The following is a 19,923-nucleotide window of genomic DNA, read 5'->3' on the forward strand; positions in this document are numbered from 1 at the left end:
AAGAGTCAGAGAGGACTTGGCTACTAAACAACGTCCTCCTGCTACTTGTCCCCTCCCCCGCCCTCCCCCCACTCCCTCTCTTCTTCCTCCCCTTCCTCCCACCCCCACCCCTTTCTCATCATGGGCAGAACAGAAAGAGCCTGGGACCTCAGTTTGTATCACTTCTTGGCCATCTTTGGGCCTCAGTTTCCCCAGCTATACACTGAGGAATGTGAAGGTTACTACTTCAGGTCTGCATGGACTGGGACAGATTCTCTGAGCCTGAGTGGACACTGGCGAGTGTCAGGGATGCCCCTCCCTGTCAAGGAGGGTCCAGTCTTCTAGTTCCACACCCCAGACAGCTTTACGGTAAGAGGGAGGTGCCCCAGGAGCTATGACCCCTCTGCCCAGCAGCACCTAGACCAACTGGCACCATAGCCTGCAGCCGTAGCTCACAGACAGACTGACTTTTCTCTGGCTGGCAGCCCAGAGTCGCTTCGATGGGAGTGGGTTCATGGTTAACTCCTGCCCCAGACTGATTGGGCTCCTGCTAGAGTCTCCTGGAGTCTTCGGGATTATTGCCACTGCCTGTGGGGAAGGTAGCCTCAAAAGCCGATGTGCAGCGCCCATTCAAACCAGCAAACTCTGAGACCAGTTTGGTGGGAGCTGATGGCCTGTCATGCCTGTCACCACCTCTGACAGAGAGACAGCCTGGGAAGTCGGAGCTGGGAAGCCCCTTCCTCAGTGATCAACCTGACTCCCTTCTTGAACAGATGGGAGAACGGAGGCCTCCCGAGGGGCAGGGATCTTTCAGGGCTTGCTGCTGAGTTAAGGACCACCCCAGAGGCCCCGAGTTACCAGGGGTGACGCTGGTAGCCATGTGTTTCCCTTGGGCTCACAGTGGGTGAGTGGGTGATGGGAGGGAGGCGATGAGGAAAGTGCAAAAGAGGAAAGGAGAGGTAGTGGGGCGGAGGTGGGGAGGCCGGGGCTCTTTGCCCTGTCCTGAACCGCCCACCCCCTGGGCCTGCCTGCTCTTCTCTGTTGCAGGGGAGGTAGGTTCTCCTCTCTGATGCTCTCTGTGGATGGCTTGGCCCCCTCTCAGGGCTTCACTTTCCCCATCTGCCCCGGTGAAGTGGGGCTGGCTCTTTCTTTCCGCAGGCTTTTGCTGTATGGACCCCCTACTGTTTGCCAGGTTCCATGCTGACCTCAGGGAACACCTTGATGAACAAGGTCTACTAGGTGCTGGGGCATTGAGAAGTAAGGGTTAGAGGTCCTTCCTGGCCTTGGAGAGCTCCCTCCCAGACCAGAGGAGACTTTATCAGACCCCAGATGGCAGGACCCCCGAGTCCTCCTGGCTTGCCTGCCTGCCGCCGGCACTATCCAGTCCTCTGTCCTTTTGTTTTCTGCCCACTTAGGAGCTAGGGCCCCAGCTCAGACCCTAGGACATGTGCCAGCTCCCAGTAGGGAGGCGGCCTCAGCTGATGGGAGGAGAGGAAGCCCTTTGAACCCTAACAGGCCTGGTCCAGCCTCCCAGGCAGGTCCCCATATGCGGAGCCAGCCCAGTCCCCCCATCACAAGCAGCTCACCCAGAGCCAGGCTCGGTTCCTTGGCAACATCCTGAGGAATCCAGTTGCTGCACACGCTCCCTTCCTCTCCCCTCCCACCGCCTGCCTGCTGCCTGCGGGGGCTGGAGGCGGAGGCGGAGGCAGAGGAGCCCCATTATAAATCGCAGCAGAGCTCAGGCGGCCAGGGGACAAGCGCTGAGCTTCAACAAGGGCCCCTGCCGCCTGCCTGGCGCCCCTGGACCCCTGCCCGCCCCAGCCATGGGTCTTCCGCCTCTCTCGTGGCTGCTCTGCTTGACTGTCCTCTGCCATTTGATTGCGCTGCTGGCCGGTGAGTGGGGTGGACTCAGGCATGAGCAGGGTAAGGGGAGCCCCGAGCCCCACTTCTCCCCTCAAGCCTGACATCAGGGCCCCCAGAGCCTTCCCGGGGTAAGGCCGAGATCCCTGGCAGCCCCTTCTTGACATATGTGCCGGGTGGGGGAGGTAGGAGCTGGGTGCGGGGCCGGAGGGTGGGGGGGATGCGGGTGGACACCTCTCGGGTCGTGTGGTCTGCCCTCCAGCTGGAAAAATTTACTCTCACCAGAGACTGTCCCTGTCTGGCCCAGTGAGCAAGGTGTTGATCACTTGGCAGAGCAGGGAGGTGGTGTGGGCAGCAGACGATGCCAGGTGTGGGGGTGCCAGGAGAGTGGGGGTGGTGGGAAGCCTGAGGAGGCTCTCGGTGGGCACTTGGATGGAGCTCTGGCAGACCATGGGCTCATTTCCCTGTCCGGGGTTAATATGTAACCCTCGGTCCTGACTCCTGTAGTCTCGGTTTGGCCCCAGGCCAGACCACAGTTGGGACTTTCTCCTGCCCAATTTCAAGGCCTCCCCAGGAGAAGGGGCCCAGGACCAGTGGAGGTCAAGGTCATTGCAGCTCATGAATTGGGCTCATCCCTGTGCCTCTGGTCTAGCCCCCAATCCCTCTGCCCATGTCCGTAGCCTCCCCACCTCCGCCGCTCAGGGTACTGTCTTTCTCTTCCAAAGCACAGTTTAGAAAATGTTTTCACCTCCAGTCACTTGCTTTCTGGAGCCTGGGACCTGGGAGGGCATGATGTATCGATCCCACCCAACATGAGTGAGATGGAGGCCCAAAGAGGTTGAGAAACTGACCTGAGGATGCACAGCCAGCAAGTAAGACAGGAGGGGGTAAGAGTGGGTGCAGGAGGGAGCGTGGATGCACGCGCCCGCTTCTGTGGATCTCACTGCCTTCAAGAGCTGTTTGAGTCAGCCCTATCCTCTGGGAATACCCAGGCCATCTGGCAGGTTGAGGCTCAGAGAGGGTGGGAGGCTGCCTTCGGGCACACAGCCAGTCTGGGAAAATAAGCACCAGTCTCTGGCTTCCAGGACACCTCCACGGAGCGCACTGTCCTCCGAGTCCCTCTGTTTGGGGAAAAGCCACCGGTGGGGCAGAGAGCAGGTGAGTGGAGATGGTGCAGGCCAAGCGCTACCGGCCTACCTGCTTCCTGGACTTGAACCCCTGAGCCCTGAGGTGTTCGGGGACAGTGAGGATTGGAAGATGAAGAGTCAGGTGGAGGTTGCTTGGCCATAGCTGTGACTCTGAGTATGGTATTGCCTTCTTTGGTCCCAGCTGCTGCACCTTTAAATAGAGCTATTGCCTATGTGCGTGGTGAGGCTGAGGACACTTGGCAAGTGGGAGAAAGAGGAAGATCGCTTCTACTAAGCTGGGTTGTGGGGGGGGGGGTGTCTTCTCTGCTAGGACGGAGGAGGGAACCTGCGTAGGGGGCACTCTGGAAGCTCTATCCAGGAGCCTGAGTCTTCAAAACCATCAGATGTCCACTCTAATCTTGGCCACTGGTTTTACTGGGAGATATTCCCATTATTCCGACCTTTCTGAGGCTCCATCTCTCCTGCTGTACAACTGGGCATTTGGCCAGGTTCATCTTGGAAGTTCTTAGTCACCCTGACATGTGTGGCTCAGAGAGACCCCCTGGGAGCCCCTGCAGAACTTAGGGATTGGACCACAAGCCGGAGAGGCCGGGAGGGAGGGGGAGCTGGGGACTTTGTGGCTACCGCCCTGGCTGGTGCAGGGTGGCTGCGTCAGTTCCCAAATGTGGGTTTGCAGGGCTGTGTCAGGCAGGAGGCTCCTCTGCTTTATATAACAAACCTGCAGATACAAGTCAGAACAGAGAATTTTCCTCCCAGAGCACTGACGCATTCACTCCCACTCAAGCTCTGACAAGAAAGAGGGGAAAAAAAAATGAATTAAGCTGCTGTCGTTTGCCCCCCTGATTAGCAGTAGGGGTGGGTGGGAAAGGCAGAGGAGGCTAAATCGAGAGTGTCAGATCCAGGCCTGGGTTGAATCTAAATTAAAAATCTCTCTATATCCCATTGGTTGGGATTTTACATGTACAAAGTGGCTTCCTTGTGTATTTTGTTGATTCATTTGGTCGATAAGCACCTACTATGTGCTAAGTACAATTCTAGGTGCTGGGGCCACATCAGTGAATAAAACTGCCAGTGATCCCGGCCCTTCAGGTTGCTGAATATCAACTGGAAAAGATAGATAATACTCAAAATGAATTAATGAAGGATTTGGTCTGTTAGAACGAAAAAAAAAAATGCTGTGATTTAAAAAAAAAATGGGGATCAAAGGGTAGTGTGGAAGGTGTTGAGATTTTATGTAGGGAGTCAGGAGGGAGGCAGGGGAGAGAATCATGTGGGTGTCTCTAGGGCAGTGGTCCTCAGTGCCGGAATTGCCCCCCAAGGAGACATTTGGCAATTTCTGGCTACATTTTTGGTTGTTACATTTTGGTTGGGAGGTACTCAGGCATCTAGTGCATCGAGGCCAAGGGGTGATGCCTAACATCCTACGGTACACAGAACAGCCTCCACAACAAAGAATCACGTGGTTCAAAATATCAGTGGTGTCTGCTGTTGAGAAAACCCTGTTTGAAGGGTCCAGATATTTTAAAAGCTTTATTCTCATAACCATCCCTTGAAGCAGTTATTATCATGTCCATTTTACAGGGAAGGGAAGGGAGGCTCAGAGAACCTGAGTGTCTCATCTAAGACACACAGCTGAGCAATGGCTCAAGCTCTCTCTCTATCATCCAAAAACCCAGAGACCCAGAACATTCCCATCTTTTCCTGCCTATAACCTTCCTAACAGTCTTTGAGCTCCAGCCTAACATACTCTTCCTCCAAGAAACCTCCTCTGATCACTTGTAGTTGGAGGTGGTCTCTCCTTCATGTAAACCGCAGCTTCCCTGAGGTCTGTTCTATAACATGGTGTTTTTTCTTGGCATTTAAGGCAGCCTAGAATAGCAAACTGTCTTGGGGCTGGGAGAAAAACCAGATCTGCCACTAAGCAGCTGTGTGGCCTTGGGCGAGTCATTAAACCTCTCTGATTCTCAGCTTCCACATCTTTAAAATGAGGATAAAAGTAATCTTTTGGCAGGAATTAATGAGAGCAGATGTGTATGGGCTGAGCGTAGGGTCCAATACACCATAGGTGATCACTAAGAAAAGTTCTGACACTCTGTGGTTCTGTCTTAATCGTCCATCAGGTTGAGAGACTTCTGAGGCTGAGATGGGCCTTCTTCATCCCTCTACTCCTCACAGGGCCTGGCCAGAGGCAGGTCAGCATTTGTTGAGTGAACATGGTGATCTGATAGCATTTATTGGGAATGAGGTACTCTCTCCAAGCTCAGCATTAGCACCTCTGGGAAAAGGAGTTCAGAGTTAAGGACAAGAGGGCCTGGGTCTTTGTAGATACTCAAAAGTAACTCAAACAGATGTTGGCTGAATCAGGGAGCAGATGGATGGATGAAGGATGTGTGAGTGGGCTGGAGAGAGATGGAGGGATGGGTGGAGGAAGGGGGTGGAGGATGCCTAGGGGACAGACAGGTAGTAGGTAGGTGAGTGGAACATGGGTAGATTGATGAACTGGAGTGAGTAGGGATAGGTGGGAGGTAGACAGGTGGGTGGCAGGGAATGGGTAGCAGATTGACAAGAGGGGGCAGATAAATGGATGGATGGATAGATGGGTAGGGAGGTGGGTGGAGGGATAAGTAGACTGAGACATTATTTCGTTCAATGAATATTTATATCCACCTTATACTTGATGATAAGAAACACTGTGACACCGAGACATACAAGGTCCCTGTCCCCCTGCATTCACACAACAGTTAATAGATGACTGGCTGGTCGAGACGTTATCCCCAATTACAGAAAAGAAAACTTCAGTTCCTAGAAGGAAAGCCCGCTCAGCTAGTTACACCACCTTCCCAGGCAAAAGCAAGCACAGAACCTGGCCAAGGACATCGGGCACCGTGGCAGAGGGCGGGGACGGTGAGACAGGCTGGTTTGTGGCTCATTAAGCCCTAGAGGTGGGCATAGTGGATGCAGAGTCGGAAGAGGGCACTGAGCCTCCCTAGTTTGTCCCTCCTGCACACTGGGCAGCCTCCCCCTGGTTCCAGGTCATCAGGGGCACCATTTTTCTGGAATTCCCCCGGAAGTCACCTGCCACTCCAGTCCAGAGGACTGACTCTTGACTCTGCTCAACAGGACCTGGGGAGGCTGCTGCTGAGTCATTCTGAGGTCCCACTGTGGGGAAAGTAGGGTGAAAAGGCAGCAGGGCAACTTTCACATCCTGGTTCCTCAGAGAGAAAGGGCAGTTGGTGACTCAGGGGCCACCTTCGGGGAGCCCCCCTGCCCACCTCTGGGGCTACTAGTGATGCCCCCTGATGGCCTGGCCCCGACCTTGCAAGCCCTGACTCCCCACCCCCCTATCCTGCCCACAAAGCACTGTGGGCTGAGGCAGGGGGTGCGATGAGAGAAGGGGCAGCAGATATTAGAAGGTGTGCGTGCATGCCTGTATTTGGGAAGGCAGAGCATATTTAGTTTGTGTGTCCACGTACATTAAGTATTTGTGCAAGAGTGATATGTGTTTTGCTGGAACCCGGGGATCACCAGGCCCTCCCAAGCTCTGCAGAAATAAAATAAATTTGTTCTCTTGGCTCCACTGCCCTGGAAGTCCTGACCTCTAGATTTTTGCAAAACCCTCTGAGGTCTTGCTTCGGCTACAGATGACCTTAATTCCTATCAGAAACTCAAGCTCTTCAGTTTTTGGCCTGCCCCTCTCGAACTTATACCAAGCAGAGCAAATTTTGCTGGAGATTTTAGGGGAAGGTAGAGGTGCAATACAAAGCACTTTGAATGTTTATATAAAATATCTGGGTTCTCAACTGTCTGTTGAGTCACCATCATTCTGTCCTGGGGTTTCTGTCTGGCTCCACATGGGACCCAGCCATCTTAGGGCCCCACCTATCCCATTCTGCCCCCGCCCCATGCACAACCCCATTTCTATCCCTCCTCCCTACTCCTGCTCCCCCAGCTTGTCCTGGGGATCCAAATGGTCCATTAGGTTGCTCTCAGGAGCTGCTTCCCAACTCCTCCTGGCTCTTTTTATATACAATTAATTTTTTTCTGAATTCACATTTTGGCTGTGCTGGGTCTTCTTTGCTGCACTCTGCTTTCTCTAGTTGAGGCGATCAGGGACTAGTCTCTCATTGCGGTGCTCAGCCTTCTCATTTCAGTGGCTTCTCTTGTTGCTGAGCACAGGCCTTAGGGCACTCAGACTCAGTAGTTGCGGCTCCCCGGCTGTACCGCATAGGCTCAATAGTTTTACTGCATGGGCTTAGTTGCTCCACAGTATCTGGGATCTTCCCAGATCAGGGATTGAACCCCGTGACTCCTGCACTGGCAGGTGGATTCTTCACCACTGAGCCATCAGGGAAACCCTCATCCTGGCTCTTAATGGCAGAACAAAGGATTGTCTACTTAGCACACTGCTTAGAAGGTGGTTGTCACTTATTTAAACTTTTTGGTATCTGCTCTGTCCGCCTGGTGGCATGTATGCCTTTATGTGTTTTTTTGAGCTGGGCATATATGTGTGTCTTTACGGTAGTTGCTGGTGGCCGTGATGTATACAGGGAATACACATGGGATGTGAATGGACAGAGATCTAGGGCTGTCTCAGAGGCTGTGGGAATGGATCAGGCTGAGATGGAGGGATTGGATCCCCATGCGAGGGGGTGAGAGCTGAGCAGATGACTTAATAGAGTAAGAGCACTGTGGGGGGAATGGCAGCGTCATGGGTCCAGAAGGGCCAGGAGCCAGGCCTGGCAGGAAAGCCTGCTCCATCACTTGCTGGCTGCGTAACCTCAGGTAGATAGATCCTTGTCAGTTTCACACTCCTCGCCCCTGGTGAACCCACTCCAGCAACTGAATTTTAAAACTAAACGAGATGTGCCAGGCCATAAGAGCTTTATAAGAATTAATTTTCCTCCATTCTTACAACAACCCTGTGAGGTAGATTCTATTTGCTGTCCCTATTTTACAGGTGGGGAAACTGAGGCCTAGAGAGGTTTGACCTGGGACAGGGAGCTGAGGTCAAGGATGTGGGGCATTGGTTCTGGCTAGGAGGGTGCAGCTGGGACAAGCTGGCATGGGGCTGGGAAGCCAGATGTCCACGGACAGTCCGGCTGACTGGGGGCCTCTGTGGGGTCAGGACAGCAACACGGTGTGAACAAGTGTAACTTCTCCTGCAACAAAATGACCAAGAAGATTTCCGTGTCTCGTCTAGTCGGCTACCAACGAAATCGGGAGTCCTGCAATGATGGAGCTGTCATGTAGGTACTGCCCTCTCGGCTTCTTCATTCCTTTCAGGCCCCTGGTCTCTGCTAATCCATGTCCACATCCTGTCACCCCAAACTGGGCTCCCGGTCAAGGGCTTTCAGCAAGTGTTCCTCTTGCTCCTGACCTGCTGGCCTCCTCGCTGACCTTAATATCTGTGCCCTGGGCAAACGTGAGCGGTGGCTTTCCCGGATGGCCTGGAGAAGCCACCCGGGGTGGCAATTCCTACTGGGCCAAAGGGTGTTTTATGCAGCACTGGAACCTGCTGGGTTTCATGGGAGAGGAAAAGCATGGTGTTCTCAAAGTGCAGGCTCTAGATGCCAGCAGATCTGGTGTGAATTCTGCCTTCACCGCGTACAGTCTGGGTGGCCCTAGTGATCTTATCTACCCTCTGGGCTCTGGCTTCCTTATCTGTTAAAATGGGTAGTTTGGAGGAAAATGAAAGGAGATGGTGAAACTAAAGCTCTTGGCAGTGTTCCTGGAAGCTGCTGACAATAGGAGAGGCCAAAGTTATTATCTCCATTGAACAGATAAGGAAACAGAATTCCTCCCAGACTTCAGACTTCCGGGAGGGGTCAAGCCAAGCTGGTTTCCCCTCTGGGTGTTGGGACTCCTGGCCATCTTGGCCGCTTGCTCCTTTGGGGTCCCTCTTGAGTACTACCCAGTCGCCCAGCCCTGAGGCCTTTCCTCAGGACTGATCTCTGGATCCTAAATCAGTCTCAACCAGACCCTGACTCCTGGCAACAGGAAACAGCCTGTTCGAAGCGGGGGCCCAGCTAAAGAAAATTGTACTTCCTCTCACTGATTACTAAGAGGGCAAGTGCACTACAGCCTGATCTCTCTGCTCACCTGTCAAACCTCACTCCCCCCATGCTACCCTATATGTTTGCTTCTCTTTTATAGGTGAAGGGGAAGTGGGATGCTCCAGAAAGGGGATGATGGTGCTGGGACAGCACTGCGCCTGTGGGTCCTTCAGGGTCATGCTTGCCTTTTTGGACCTCTCTGGCTTCCTAGCATATTGAAGACAGGCACATTTATATTACCCCTCTAAGCCTCAGTTTTCTAATCTGTAAAATGGGGATGTATGTAGTAGCCATCTTGCAGAAAGGGTATGAGGTTTAACCAGGCAAAATTTCCAGCACAGGCCAGGGTGTGGAGCAGGGATCCCAGCCAGCTCCAAGCTGTCGTCTTGGTACTAACCCACACACAGGCTTCAAAGGAAGCTTATGATTTGGATGGAACTCAGGATCCTGGAGAAAGGAATGGCTACCCACTCCAGTATTCTTTGAGCTTCCCTGGTGGCTCAGATGGTAAAGAATCTGCCTGCAACCCAGGAGACCTGGGTTCAATCTCTGGGTTGGGAAGATCCCCTGGAGAAAGGAATGGCAACCCATTCCAGTATTCTTGCCTAGAGAATTCCATGGAGAGAGGATCCTGGCAGGCTACAGTGCATGGGGTCACAAAGAGTCAGACATAACTGAGCAACTAACACTTTCACTCACATTTCACTTTCAGGGTCCCATCAGGGCCACCATACAGAGGGTTGTAGCACCCTAGGCCCTTGCAGCCTGAGGATACACTCTAGGAGAGGAGAGAGGTCCAGAGGGCAGACTTCAACTGAGGGAGAGGAGGAAGAGGAGGTTATGACATTAAGTCTTTTCCACCGCCAAGCTTGCCAGTCACACACCTGGTGGCAGAGAACATCTGGGATATCTCCCAATCAGAAAACTCGCAGCGAAGAGCCCCCATCCTCACGTTCATGACATTATGACTTACATTTTTATTATCTTTCTGGTCAGGAAGATCCCCTGGAGTAGGAAATGGCAACCCACTCCAGTATTCTTGCCTGGAAAATTCCATGGACAGAGGAGCCTGGTGCATATCAGTCCATGGGGTCGCACAGAGTTGGACACGACTGAGCGACTAAGTTCTCATGCACGCACTCTGAACCAGGTGCTTTACATCCTTTTCATTTTTTACAATAACACAGAAGCAGGTGACCAACTTGTCCTGGTTTGCTGGAATTTTCACAAAAAGACCCTTTCAGTTCCAGTTTTTCTGGGATGATTGGTCACCCTGCAAAAGACAGGACTCTCTTTCCAGTTCTCAAGTGAGAACACAGAAGTTCTGTAAGCTGAGCTGCCCTGGTTAAGAAGCTCACAGCTCACAACTAGTAAGTGGTGGTGACTTGACTTCCAGCCAAGTCGGCTCACCTGCAGAGATTTTGTGTGATGCTCCTACTCTACATGGCATCTAAGCATCACTGGCCCCCTTGTCTTCCTTCCTTGCAGCCTGAAGACTGTGAAGGATAAATTACTCTGTGCTGACCCAAAGGAGAAATGGGTCCAGGAAGTCATGAAGATCCTAGATGACAAGGCTGCTATGATTCAAAAGAGCGGCACATTCGAGAGGCAAACCAGTGAGGGTAAGCCCAGGACCACTCTGGGCGCCAGGGAGATGTACTGGTCTGCTGCCTCAGAGGCGAACTTCACAGGCGAAAGCAGTGGTCTGGGGGCAGAGAGTGCCTTGGGGACTTCGCCAGGAGTGGCTGGTTCCATGGGGACCAGGTCCTCCTCCACTTCAAAAGCTCCAGATGGAGGGACTCAGAAAACTGAGCTTTTCAACAAGGCTGCCATCACCACCGCCACGTCTTGGCAGAGTTCTGCTGCCGACCAAACTGGGGCAGGTCTCTGGACTGAGGGGAAAGCCTCTGAGGCCCCCTCCACTCTGGTCCCCTCCACCCAGACCCTCCCCACCCCAGTCCCCTCCACCCAGGCCCCCTCCACCCAGACCCTCCCCACCCAGACCCTCCCCACCTGGGTCCCCTCCACCAAGGCCGTCCCCACCCCAGTCCCCTCCACCCAGACCCTCCCCACCCAGACCCTCCCCACCTGGGTCCCCTCCACCAAGGCCGTCCCCACCCCAGTCCCCTCCACCCAGGCCCCCTCCACCCAGGCCCCCTCCACCCAGACCCTCCCCACCCAGACCCTCCCTGCCTGGGTCCCCTCCACCCAGGCCGTCCCCTCCCCGGTCCCCTCCACCCAGGCCCCGACTCTTTCCCACCCTGTCTTAGAGGACAGCACTGGGCCTGGAAGCCTAACTGTGGGAATCGAGGTACAGGACTCATCAAAGAACTCTCTAGGGTTCAAAGAAATGAGTCCCCCTGCAGCTCACACGGATGCCTTCCTGAGGTCGGCCACTGTGTACGGTGTCTTCGAGGTCACTGTATCCTCTGAAGGGACCCCCAGCATGGATGCACTGGCCTCGGGCAGCTGGGTCCCCAAGACTGAGGAGCTCCCCAAGGCCAAGGAGCCCATTCTCACCACCGCAGGCCCCCAGAGTCTGGGCATCCTCATGACGTCCATCCCCGACTCCCAGGTGGCCACACGAAGGCAGGCTGTAGGGCTGTTGGCCTTCCTCGGTTTCCTCTTCTGCCTGGGGGTGGCCATGTTTGCCTACCAGAGACTGCAGAGCTGCCCCCGCAAGACGATGGGGGATATGGTGGATGGGATCTGCTATGTCCCCCGGAGCTGTGGCAGTAACTCATACGTCCTGGTGCCAGTGTGAGCTCTCCTCCTGCCTGCGTCCATCCAGTCATTCAACTCAGCGGCCCGGGGTCCCCCATCCTCACACTCACCCTCACCCAAGGGCCTGGCCCAAGCTGGGATGATTGGAGCAAGGAGGCGGGGTCATCTGGGTGGGTCTGCTCCCAGCTTCTGGAGGCCACCCTTGACCATTCGTGACCTACTGTGGACGGAGCAGGTGGCCTCCCCAGCTCACTCCAATGTCCCAAGACAGAAAACGCCCCTCTGCTGTTGGCTGATTAGAGGGTCCCTTAAATACCATGCCAGCCCCCGTGAACAATTATTTACTGAACGCTCAGCCCCTTTGACCCACTCCCCCTGTGTTACCTCAGTCATCCCATCTTGAAAACGAGCCTCAGGTCAGGCCTCTCCTGCCCACTCCCTCAGACCTCATCGTGTCTCTTGGTCCCGCTGCGGTCGCCAGCCACCCCGGCCACCTGCGGTGCTAGTTTTCCATGTCTCCTGTACAGACCCCATGCCCCAGGCGGGGACCTGTCTTTTCTTGCATGAGGCTAGTGTGGTGTTTCCTGGGACAGCTCCCAGCTAAGGTTCTGCCCTTGGGCAGGCATTTTGGAAATGAGAGATGAAGTCATCTGCTGACTTTGATTCCACCCTCACCACCCCCACCCCCAACCTCCGCATCTGTGAAGGAACATTGACTATGAATGTGAAGGCTGGGAGTTTAGTCCCAGGCCCTCCCCAGTCCATCAAGACATTCATCCCTCTGGTGTCTCATCTGTGAAAGGGAACAGGGATGGTAGATATGTGGCAATAACCTCTATCCCTGTCAGGGATCACTAGTTGATCCAGGGACCCCTTTCTGCAGACCCTGGGTGCAGCTTCTCAACCTTCAGCAGTAGAGACGCTCTCAACCATCGATGAGACAGGCAAGTCCATGAAGGCTGTGACCAGGAGGTCCTGCCCCCCCCCCCCCCCAGCGACTTTTGACAGCCTACCAGGTCACAAGTGACAGGCTGAAGGAGGAGTGGAGGCCTGCAGGCTCCAAGAAAGGAGCCAGGGAGCAGCTGCAGGCAGTAGCCACACCCCTTCCTCTTCCACTCCTTCACGAGGGACCCAGGTGCAGCATTTTCTCTTTCTTTCCCGTGGCCTGGGTTCCTCTTCCACCTCTCACTCCTTGAAAACACTGTCCTCTGCACTCTGAGTTCTTCCTGCCTCCCCTTCACCTCCACTGCAGGCAGGGCCAGGAATTTCCATGACGTTTTCTGTGAGATCAGAATCCACCATGGAAACCTGAGGTTCTCGTGTTTACTTCTGAAAGGACCTCTGTCCTGTGGGGAGGGATGGGCAAGGGAGGGGAAGTTGTGGGCATGATGTCAGAGGTTCCCTTTTAGGCACTGAAGACTCGGGCAGGCCTGGGTGGGGCTGAAGACTCTCTGGACTGGCTAGCACCCCACCATCAGAGCCAGACCTTCAAGTCTCACCCCTCAGGGTCTCTGGTGGCAGCTCTTCACCTCCCTCTGACTGTCTCTGAAGGTGTTCTTTGCAGCCCACCAGAGGAGCCTCCCATGGGCTAGGCTCCTCCATGTACAGGTGGCATGCTCCTTTGCAGACAGATGCTGAGAGAGTGTACACGATGCTGAGAGAGTGTACACGCGGCTCTGGTCCACAGAGAGAGGGAAGCCAGCTTTCCCTGTCCGCCTGGTCCTCCTCCACGCCCGTGAGGGCCTGGCTCAGTTTGGGGGCACTCTGACCACTCAGAGAGGAGGACAGCAGATCTGAATGCACTTTTTTGGTTCTTCTTGATGGGGAGCCTTCAAGGGGTGGGGCCCCTGTGATGGGGTTCCCACCTGTGATAAAGCGGCTGGGGACAACAGGTCCCCCTTCCACAGACTTTGTGAGGTCCTCTGGAGAAGGACAGGGACAAAGACAATTTGGGGAGGGCTTTGGAAGGAGTTGGTTGATCCTGTTGCTTTTCCAACCCTATTGCCAATGTCTGTACCATTTTGTATTTTACTAATAAATTTGAAAAGTCTTGTGGGTCCAATATAGTTGTTTTTCCTGGGTCAGACTCAGCAACCGGAGCCTCTGGGAAGATGGAACAAAGGAGGAGCCAAGACTCTCTGGGGAAGTGGACTTCTCCGGTGGACCAGTGGATATGACTCTGTGCTTCCACTGCAGAGGACACCGGTTCTATCCCTGGCCCCGGGGTCCCACATGCTGCAGGGCGGTGTGGCCAAAACAAACAAAAGACTCTCTGGGGAAGCACTGGAAACCCCTGGGGCAGAGGAGCAGCAGGAGAAGGGGTCCTGGGAACAGGGGTGAGGACGGCTGAGCCTCCGGCCTAGCTCTGCTCTGCCCAGGTATGTGACATTGGGCATGCATAAAATCAGGTGAGACTTCACTCTACACCTGAAACTAACACAACATTGTTAATAACTATACTCCACTATAAGAAATTTAAAAATTTTTTTAAAGATTTTTAAAAACCAAGTGAGAGATTTCCAGCAGCTTCCACCCATGGCAGGAATTAGATTCCTTTATGAAGTCCCCCACCCTGCCCCCTCCCACTGCCCAGGCCTACTAAACCACCATCTTGAGTGCCTTGGTATCACCATTAGGGATCTAGTGACCCACGGGAGCAAACTGGGCCACATTTTCCTCTTTACAGCCTCAACTCACTGCTGGTCCAGATAAAGATCAAAGAGGGATTACTTCTCAAGGGACTTGGGTACTCAGAGGTGTGACTCAAGTATGAACCGCCAGTGCCCAAGGTGGCATCATCAGGTGCTCTGTACAGCTGTGTAGACTGGAAACTGTGCAACATGCCAAGGGCCAAGTCCAGCTTATTATACAGTATTGCATCAGTCCTGAATATTCATTGGAAGGACTGACGCTGAAGTTGAAGCTCCAATACTTTGGTCACCTGGTGTGAAGAACTGACTCATTTGAAAAGACCCTGATGCTGGGAAAGATTGAAGGCAGGAGGAGGAGAACAAGATGGTTGGATGGCATCACTGACTCAGTAGACATGAGTTTGGGCAAACTCCAGGAGATAGTGAAGGACAGGGAAGCCTGGCACACTGCAGTCCATGGGGTCTCAAAGATTTGGACATGACTGAGTGAATGAACAAATAATTGCATGGATTCTTAGATACACGTTTCTTTTTTCATGTTGTAATACCTTCGGAATCGAGATGTATCTTACAGTCAATGACTTGTCACAGTTTAATTGACAGGTCTTTTGTTCTCTACTAGTAGTTTATTAAATATCAGAATGCTTTGCATTAGAGGCATTTTAGATTTGATGTCTACATGGTATTTTTTTTTTAATTAGAGGCAACACTTAAGAATCAGGAAATTACGCACACCAGCCCACTTTTCTAGGTTCTCTTAAGTGATTCAGAAGGTCTAACCCCCACTGTGTGATGTCATCCCCAAGATGATGGTGGGTAGGGCCTGAGCCATGGTTGCCCCTTGAGATGGAGCAGACCAGGGTGACAATCCTGAGTTCTCTACCACCCTTTCTACTTCTTGGTGCTCCAGATTCCAGTGGCCATGTCAATTGCCATTTCTCATCACCCTCCTCTTGTTTTTCTCATAGAGAGGATATTTTTCTCTGAGCCCAAGTCTTCATCAAAAGTGGGACCAGGAAAGACAGCATATGATGGGCCCTTAATTTTTCTTACATGCAGCTTCCCTCATCTCACCACCTGCCGAGCCCCATAGACATTTGGGTTTGAAGTTCCTGCAAGAATCTGAGGTTGCTGCCTCGCCACTCAGCTTGTTGGATCTCACTTCCCAGTCCAGGGCTAGGACCCATGCCGTCTACAGTGGGAGCCCTGAGTCCTAACTATTGGACTACTAGGGAAGCCCCTGCAAATTCTAGTACTGCCCTTAGCAGCACACAATAGCTTTCCTGTTCCACCCCAAGTCCAGTCCCTCCTGCTTTTGCCCATTCCCACCCCCAGGAAGGAGCTGGAGGCAAAGTCATATCCCCTCAACACCTGAACACCACCCTTTCAGCAACATGCAACACCAGCAGTGACTTTGAAATGAAAATATTTGTCCCTGATTTTTCATCACATTCTCAGATAAGGTTAAGCTCTCTATGTTCCAGAAGAGAATGGAGAACAAAAGAAATTTTTATTATCCTTCAGTCCAGATCAACTCCCTAGGGATTTTGGGTTTGATTTTTCTCTTTCAGTTGTGGAGCTCAACTTTAGCTGAAGTGATTCCCCACAATTAGTGCAGAGTTTGATCGAGACTTGAAAGTGGAAGTGAAAGTCACTCTGTCGGGTCTGACTCTGCCACTCCATGGACTATACAGTCCATGGAATTCTCGAGGTCAGAATACTGGAGTTGGTAGCTGTTCCCTTCTCCAGTGGATCTTCCCAACTCAGGGATTGAACCCGGGTCTCCTGCACTGCAGGCAGATTCTTTACCATTTGAGCCACCTGAGGCCTCTGAAAACTTTGATAGAGTGATCAGGGTTCTGAGACATAATATACTATTACTAATAATTAATATTATTATTTATATTATTATCACTCTTGTTCAGTCGATAAGTCGTGTCCAACTCTTTGTGACCCCCATGGACTGCAGCATGCCAGGCTCCTCTGTCCTCCACTATCTCCTGGTGTTTGCTCAAATTCAGGCCCACTGAGTCTGTGATGCTATCTAACCATCTCATCCTCTGTCACCCCCTTCTCCTGCTCTCAATCTTTCCCAACATCAGGGTCTTTCCAATGAGTTGGTTCTTCACATCATGTGGCCAGAGTATTAGAGCTTCAGCATCAATCCTTCCAATGAATATTATTATGTTATAATATTATTATAATATCACATTATAATAATAGTAGTATAATTATTGTTATTAAAATAGCCATTGTTTATTTCATGTTTACCACATGCCAAGCAATATACTAAATTCTTTATGTACAAGGGCTTCCACTCGCAGATAATGAGAGTAAGGTTTTCAAAGTCCACGGGACTTGCCTAAGGTCAAACAGACTGTAAGCAGCAGAGCTGGAACCTGAAGCCTTTCTCTAGGACTTGAATCTTAACCACCGTTTCTGAAATTGTGAGCCACAGATTGTCAAAAGTAGAGACTCCGGAGCCCCACTTCAGTCCTGCTGAATTCAGGGGTGGGAGAGCTGAGAGTCTGCACTTTCAAGCCGTTGCCTCTTTCCTCCCTCCTTCCTCTCCTCTCTTTTCCTCTCCGCCTTGCCCTGCCTTCCAAACTAGGGGATTAGGCACCTAGCCAGAGTTTTAGAGCCCTCCGCACCAGGCCAATCTACCTCCACCCCACCTAAGCTTGCAGGGTCCTTTGGGCGACAGCTACCTGCAGCCCTCTCACCCTCTGCCCTTTGCTGTTATTCCCCTTTGCCTCTCCTGTGTCCTCTGTACATTCCCCGAAAGGGTGAGGCCCGGCAGAAAAACACAAATGAATGGTTGGGAATTTCCAGTGTGAGGCTGCATAGTATGCGCCTGGGAGCCATGAAGTGTTTGTGTGTGTGTGTGTGTGTGTGTGTGTGTGTGTGTGCGTGTGTATACACATGCCCTGCTGCTCCTGTGTACTGGGATTAAAGAAGAGATCTAGTGCCAGGCTGCCTTTCCCCAGATGATCATAAACTTCAGTTGCCAGACCCACGCAGGATCTCATCAACCTCACCAAACTGACTGGAGGTGCTGGTACCTGTGAACCTAGGAGGATTCCAGAGCAGGGCACCTGTGGAAAGAGATGCCTCTCTCTTACCTTCAAGGGATCTTTTGTCCCCAGGGGACAGAATAGAATTATTTCTAATGAGCATCTTGCTATTTAGCAATATAGAAGCAGAATGTAACATGGTGATCTTTGGCTGTGTGACTTTAGGAAAGTTGCTTAATCTTTCCAGGCTTTTGGTTCTACTTTGGTAAAGTAGAATTCAAGATCAAAGAGTTTGAAATGTCCTTTTCCTACTCAGTTTTGCTATTGGTTACCCAAATAAGACTATGGAATTATAGGAGTATATATATATATCAGTCTTCTTGGTTTTCAGTAAAAAAAGATAAAGACATGATATAGTGTCAGCAAGCAGATAAAAATAATTTATGACTTGCATAATTTTTTCCCTAAGCTAATGGATACTGTTCAAGTTGGTGGAACTTTTTTTCTTCTAAATTGCTTTTGAACTTGGCAAGGTCAAAACACTGGTATCCTAACTAATTAGAACCAGACTAGCAAGATGTCTGAATCTGAGACTTGGACAGAAAGGAAAGCTAGTTTCGACATCAATTTCCCCGAGCATTTCTGGCTTGCTGCCCCTAAGCACTCCAGAGGGCCACTCTTCTTGCTCCCTTGGGGTTGGTGAGGTGCCAAACAATCAGTTCTGAACTGGCAGTGGGAGCAAAGTTTGTCAAACCAGATTCAAACATTTAATTATCAGTGAGAAAACCCTTGAGAACTTTTAGTTCCTGGAGCCCAGAACTTGGTGATATTCCAGAGGATGACTGACTGGACCATTACCCTGGGTCCCAGAGTGAGGGTGACTCAGAACCTCCAGCCACAGAAAGAGCTCCAGCAGCCCCATGTGGAAGAAACAAAACTGCGGTTTTAAACCACTGAGAGTTTGAGGCTATCTGTCAATGCAGCATAACCTAACCTATCCTGATTGATGTGGCAGCCAGGAAGAAGAAATATATTACTTGCACTAAGCAGGAATGACTTGTCAGTTACCTGCATGATACTGTTGAAAACTTGAACCATTCCCTTAACTAGGGTAAACAGGCTTTTCAAGATCAAACTTACCCCTCTATCCTTGGCTCTGTTTGCAGACAAGATGAAGGCCACCCTTAGCCTACCAGCTGTTAATGGATTTAATCTGGAATTCTTACTGAGTGGAAGTGGAAAGAAGAAGGGTTTTGTAGTTCCTGTGAAATACACTGATGCTGAGGAGTTCTAACGACTCAGATATGCTGGTGATCCTTGCAGCAGACAAGGAAATAAATGTAGAGAAGAATATTAAAATGATTGAGCACCAGCTGTTTGCCAGATGATCTAGACTAACCAGTCTCTAACATAGCTCCTAAACCCAGAAGTCCAACCAGGGTAACCTTGGCCTCTTGCCACAGAAATCTGGCACAGTTCTAGGGACTGACAAGTTCGTTTCGGTGTTTTTGTTTTCCTGGAGCATTTCAACCGTCCTGCTGGCTCCAGTTCATTTCCCTTGATGTTGATTCCCCCATCCTCATTATAACCCTCACATAACCTGGCTAATTTCTGTAAGCTCCGTGAGAGCAGGCATTTGTGTGTGTTGGTCTCTGCTCCAGTGACCACCACCCACCACAGGTCCTGGAAGGAGTGAAAGAGGGGCCAGCTCAGGGCCCACGGCCATCTGTGTCCACTGGCACTCTCTGACCTGCTGCCTGTGCCACGCCCCTTCTGATTTAAGGAGGCCCACCCATCCTGGGTGGTGGGGGGGAGGGACATTTCAAGGCCTTTCCTGGTGAAAATAGTTAATTGTCTCCAAGTGATGTCAGAGACTGAAAGTGGCCTTCTGTGAAGATGTGATCACCCCAAAAGCCCTCTGAACCTCCTCCACCACATCCTCATCAATAAATTGCTCCTCAGGCCCAACAAGGACCCCCAGGAAGCGTGCACTGGGTCGAGGCTCTGACTGTCACACAGACCCACAGAGGAGTGACCAGGGGAATCTAGCAGCGCTGGGTTCTCAGGCATCTCATTGTGGAGGCTTCTGCCTGCCTGGACATTTGCCAGGGTCTTCCCTTCTCCTCCACCCCTGGTTCTCACTGTACCTGAGCAGCCTGTTTCCTGTTTTTGTAAATCATCACGACTACCATTAGCCTGACAGAGTTGAAATTCCATCCTCCTGAACACTGAGACGCCCAGTAGGCAGCCCCAGGTCCTCTTTCCAGGATTAGAAGGATTAGAAATCAGGATTAGAAGCAGTGGGGCTCCCGGGTAGGGTGGGGCGCATGGGAAAGAGGAGGAGTTTGTTTATTGCTGGAGACACTGGCCTCCTCATTGGGAGGTTCACCATCCCTGTCACACACCACTGTGAGTCTTTGAATGAATTTTCTCATTTAATCCCTGTCCCAGCTCTAAGAGGAGGTCCATAGAAATCCCATTTTCTAGATGGTAG

At 52.0% G+C, this 19,923-nt stretch overlaps 1 protein-coding gene across 3 annotated transcripts; it reads left to right on the forward strand.

Annotated features, from left to right (window-relative positions):
* Positions 1-1,568: 1,568 nt before the first annotated feature.
* CX3CL1 (C-X3-C motif chemokine ligand 1) lies at positions 1,569-13,843 on the forward strand. 3 transcript variants are annotated; one of them, XM_065925393.1, is made up of 3 exons: positions 1,569-1,872; positions 8,113-8,237; positions 10,529-13,843. In XM_065925393.1, the coding sequence occupies exons 2-3, from the start codon at positions 8,218-8,220 to the stop codon at positions 11,802-11,804; spliced, it is 1,296 nt and encodes a 431-aa protein (XP_065781465.1). In that variant the 5' UTR covers positions 1,569-1,872; positions 8,113-8,217; the 3' UTR covers positions 11,805-13,843. The 3 variants fall into 3 exon arrangements, with proteins under 3 accessions (XP_065781465.1, XP_065781466.1, XP_065781463.1); XM_065925391.1 differs by having other exon boundaries at positions 1,586-1,872; positions 8,113-8,233; XM_065925394.1 differs by lacking the exon at positions 8,113-8,237.
* Positions 13,844-19,923: the final 6,080 nt, after the last annotated feature.

Source organism: Muntiacus reevesi, chromosome 2 (assembly GCF_963930625.1).
Source record: "Muntiacus reevesi chromosome 2, mMunRee1.1, whole genome shotgun sequence".
In the NCBI taxonomy this organism is placed as follows: Eukaryota; Metazoa; Chordata; class Mammalia; order Artiodactyla; family Cervidae; genus Muntiacus; species Muntiacus reevesi.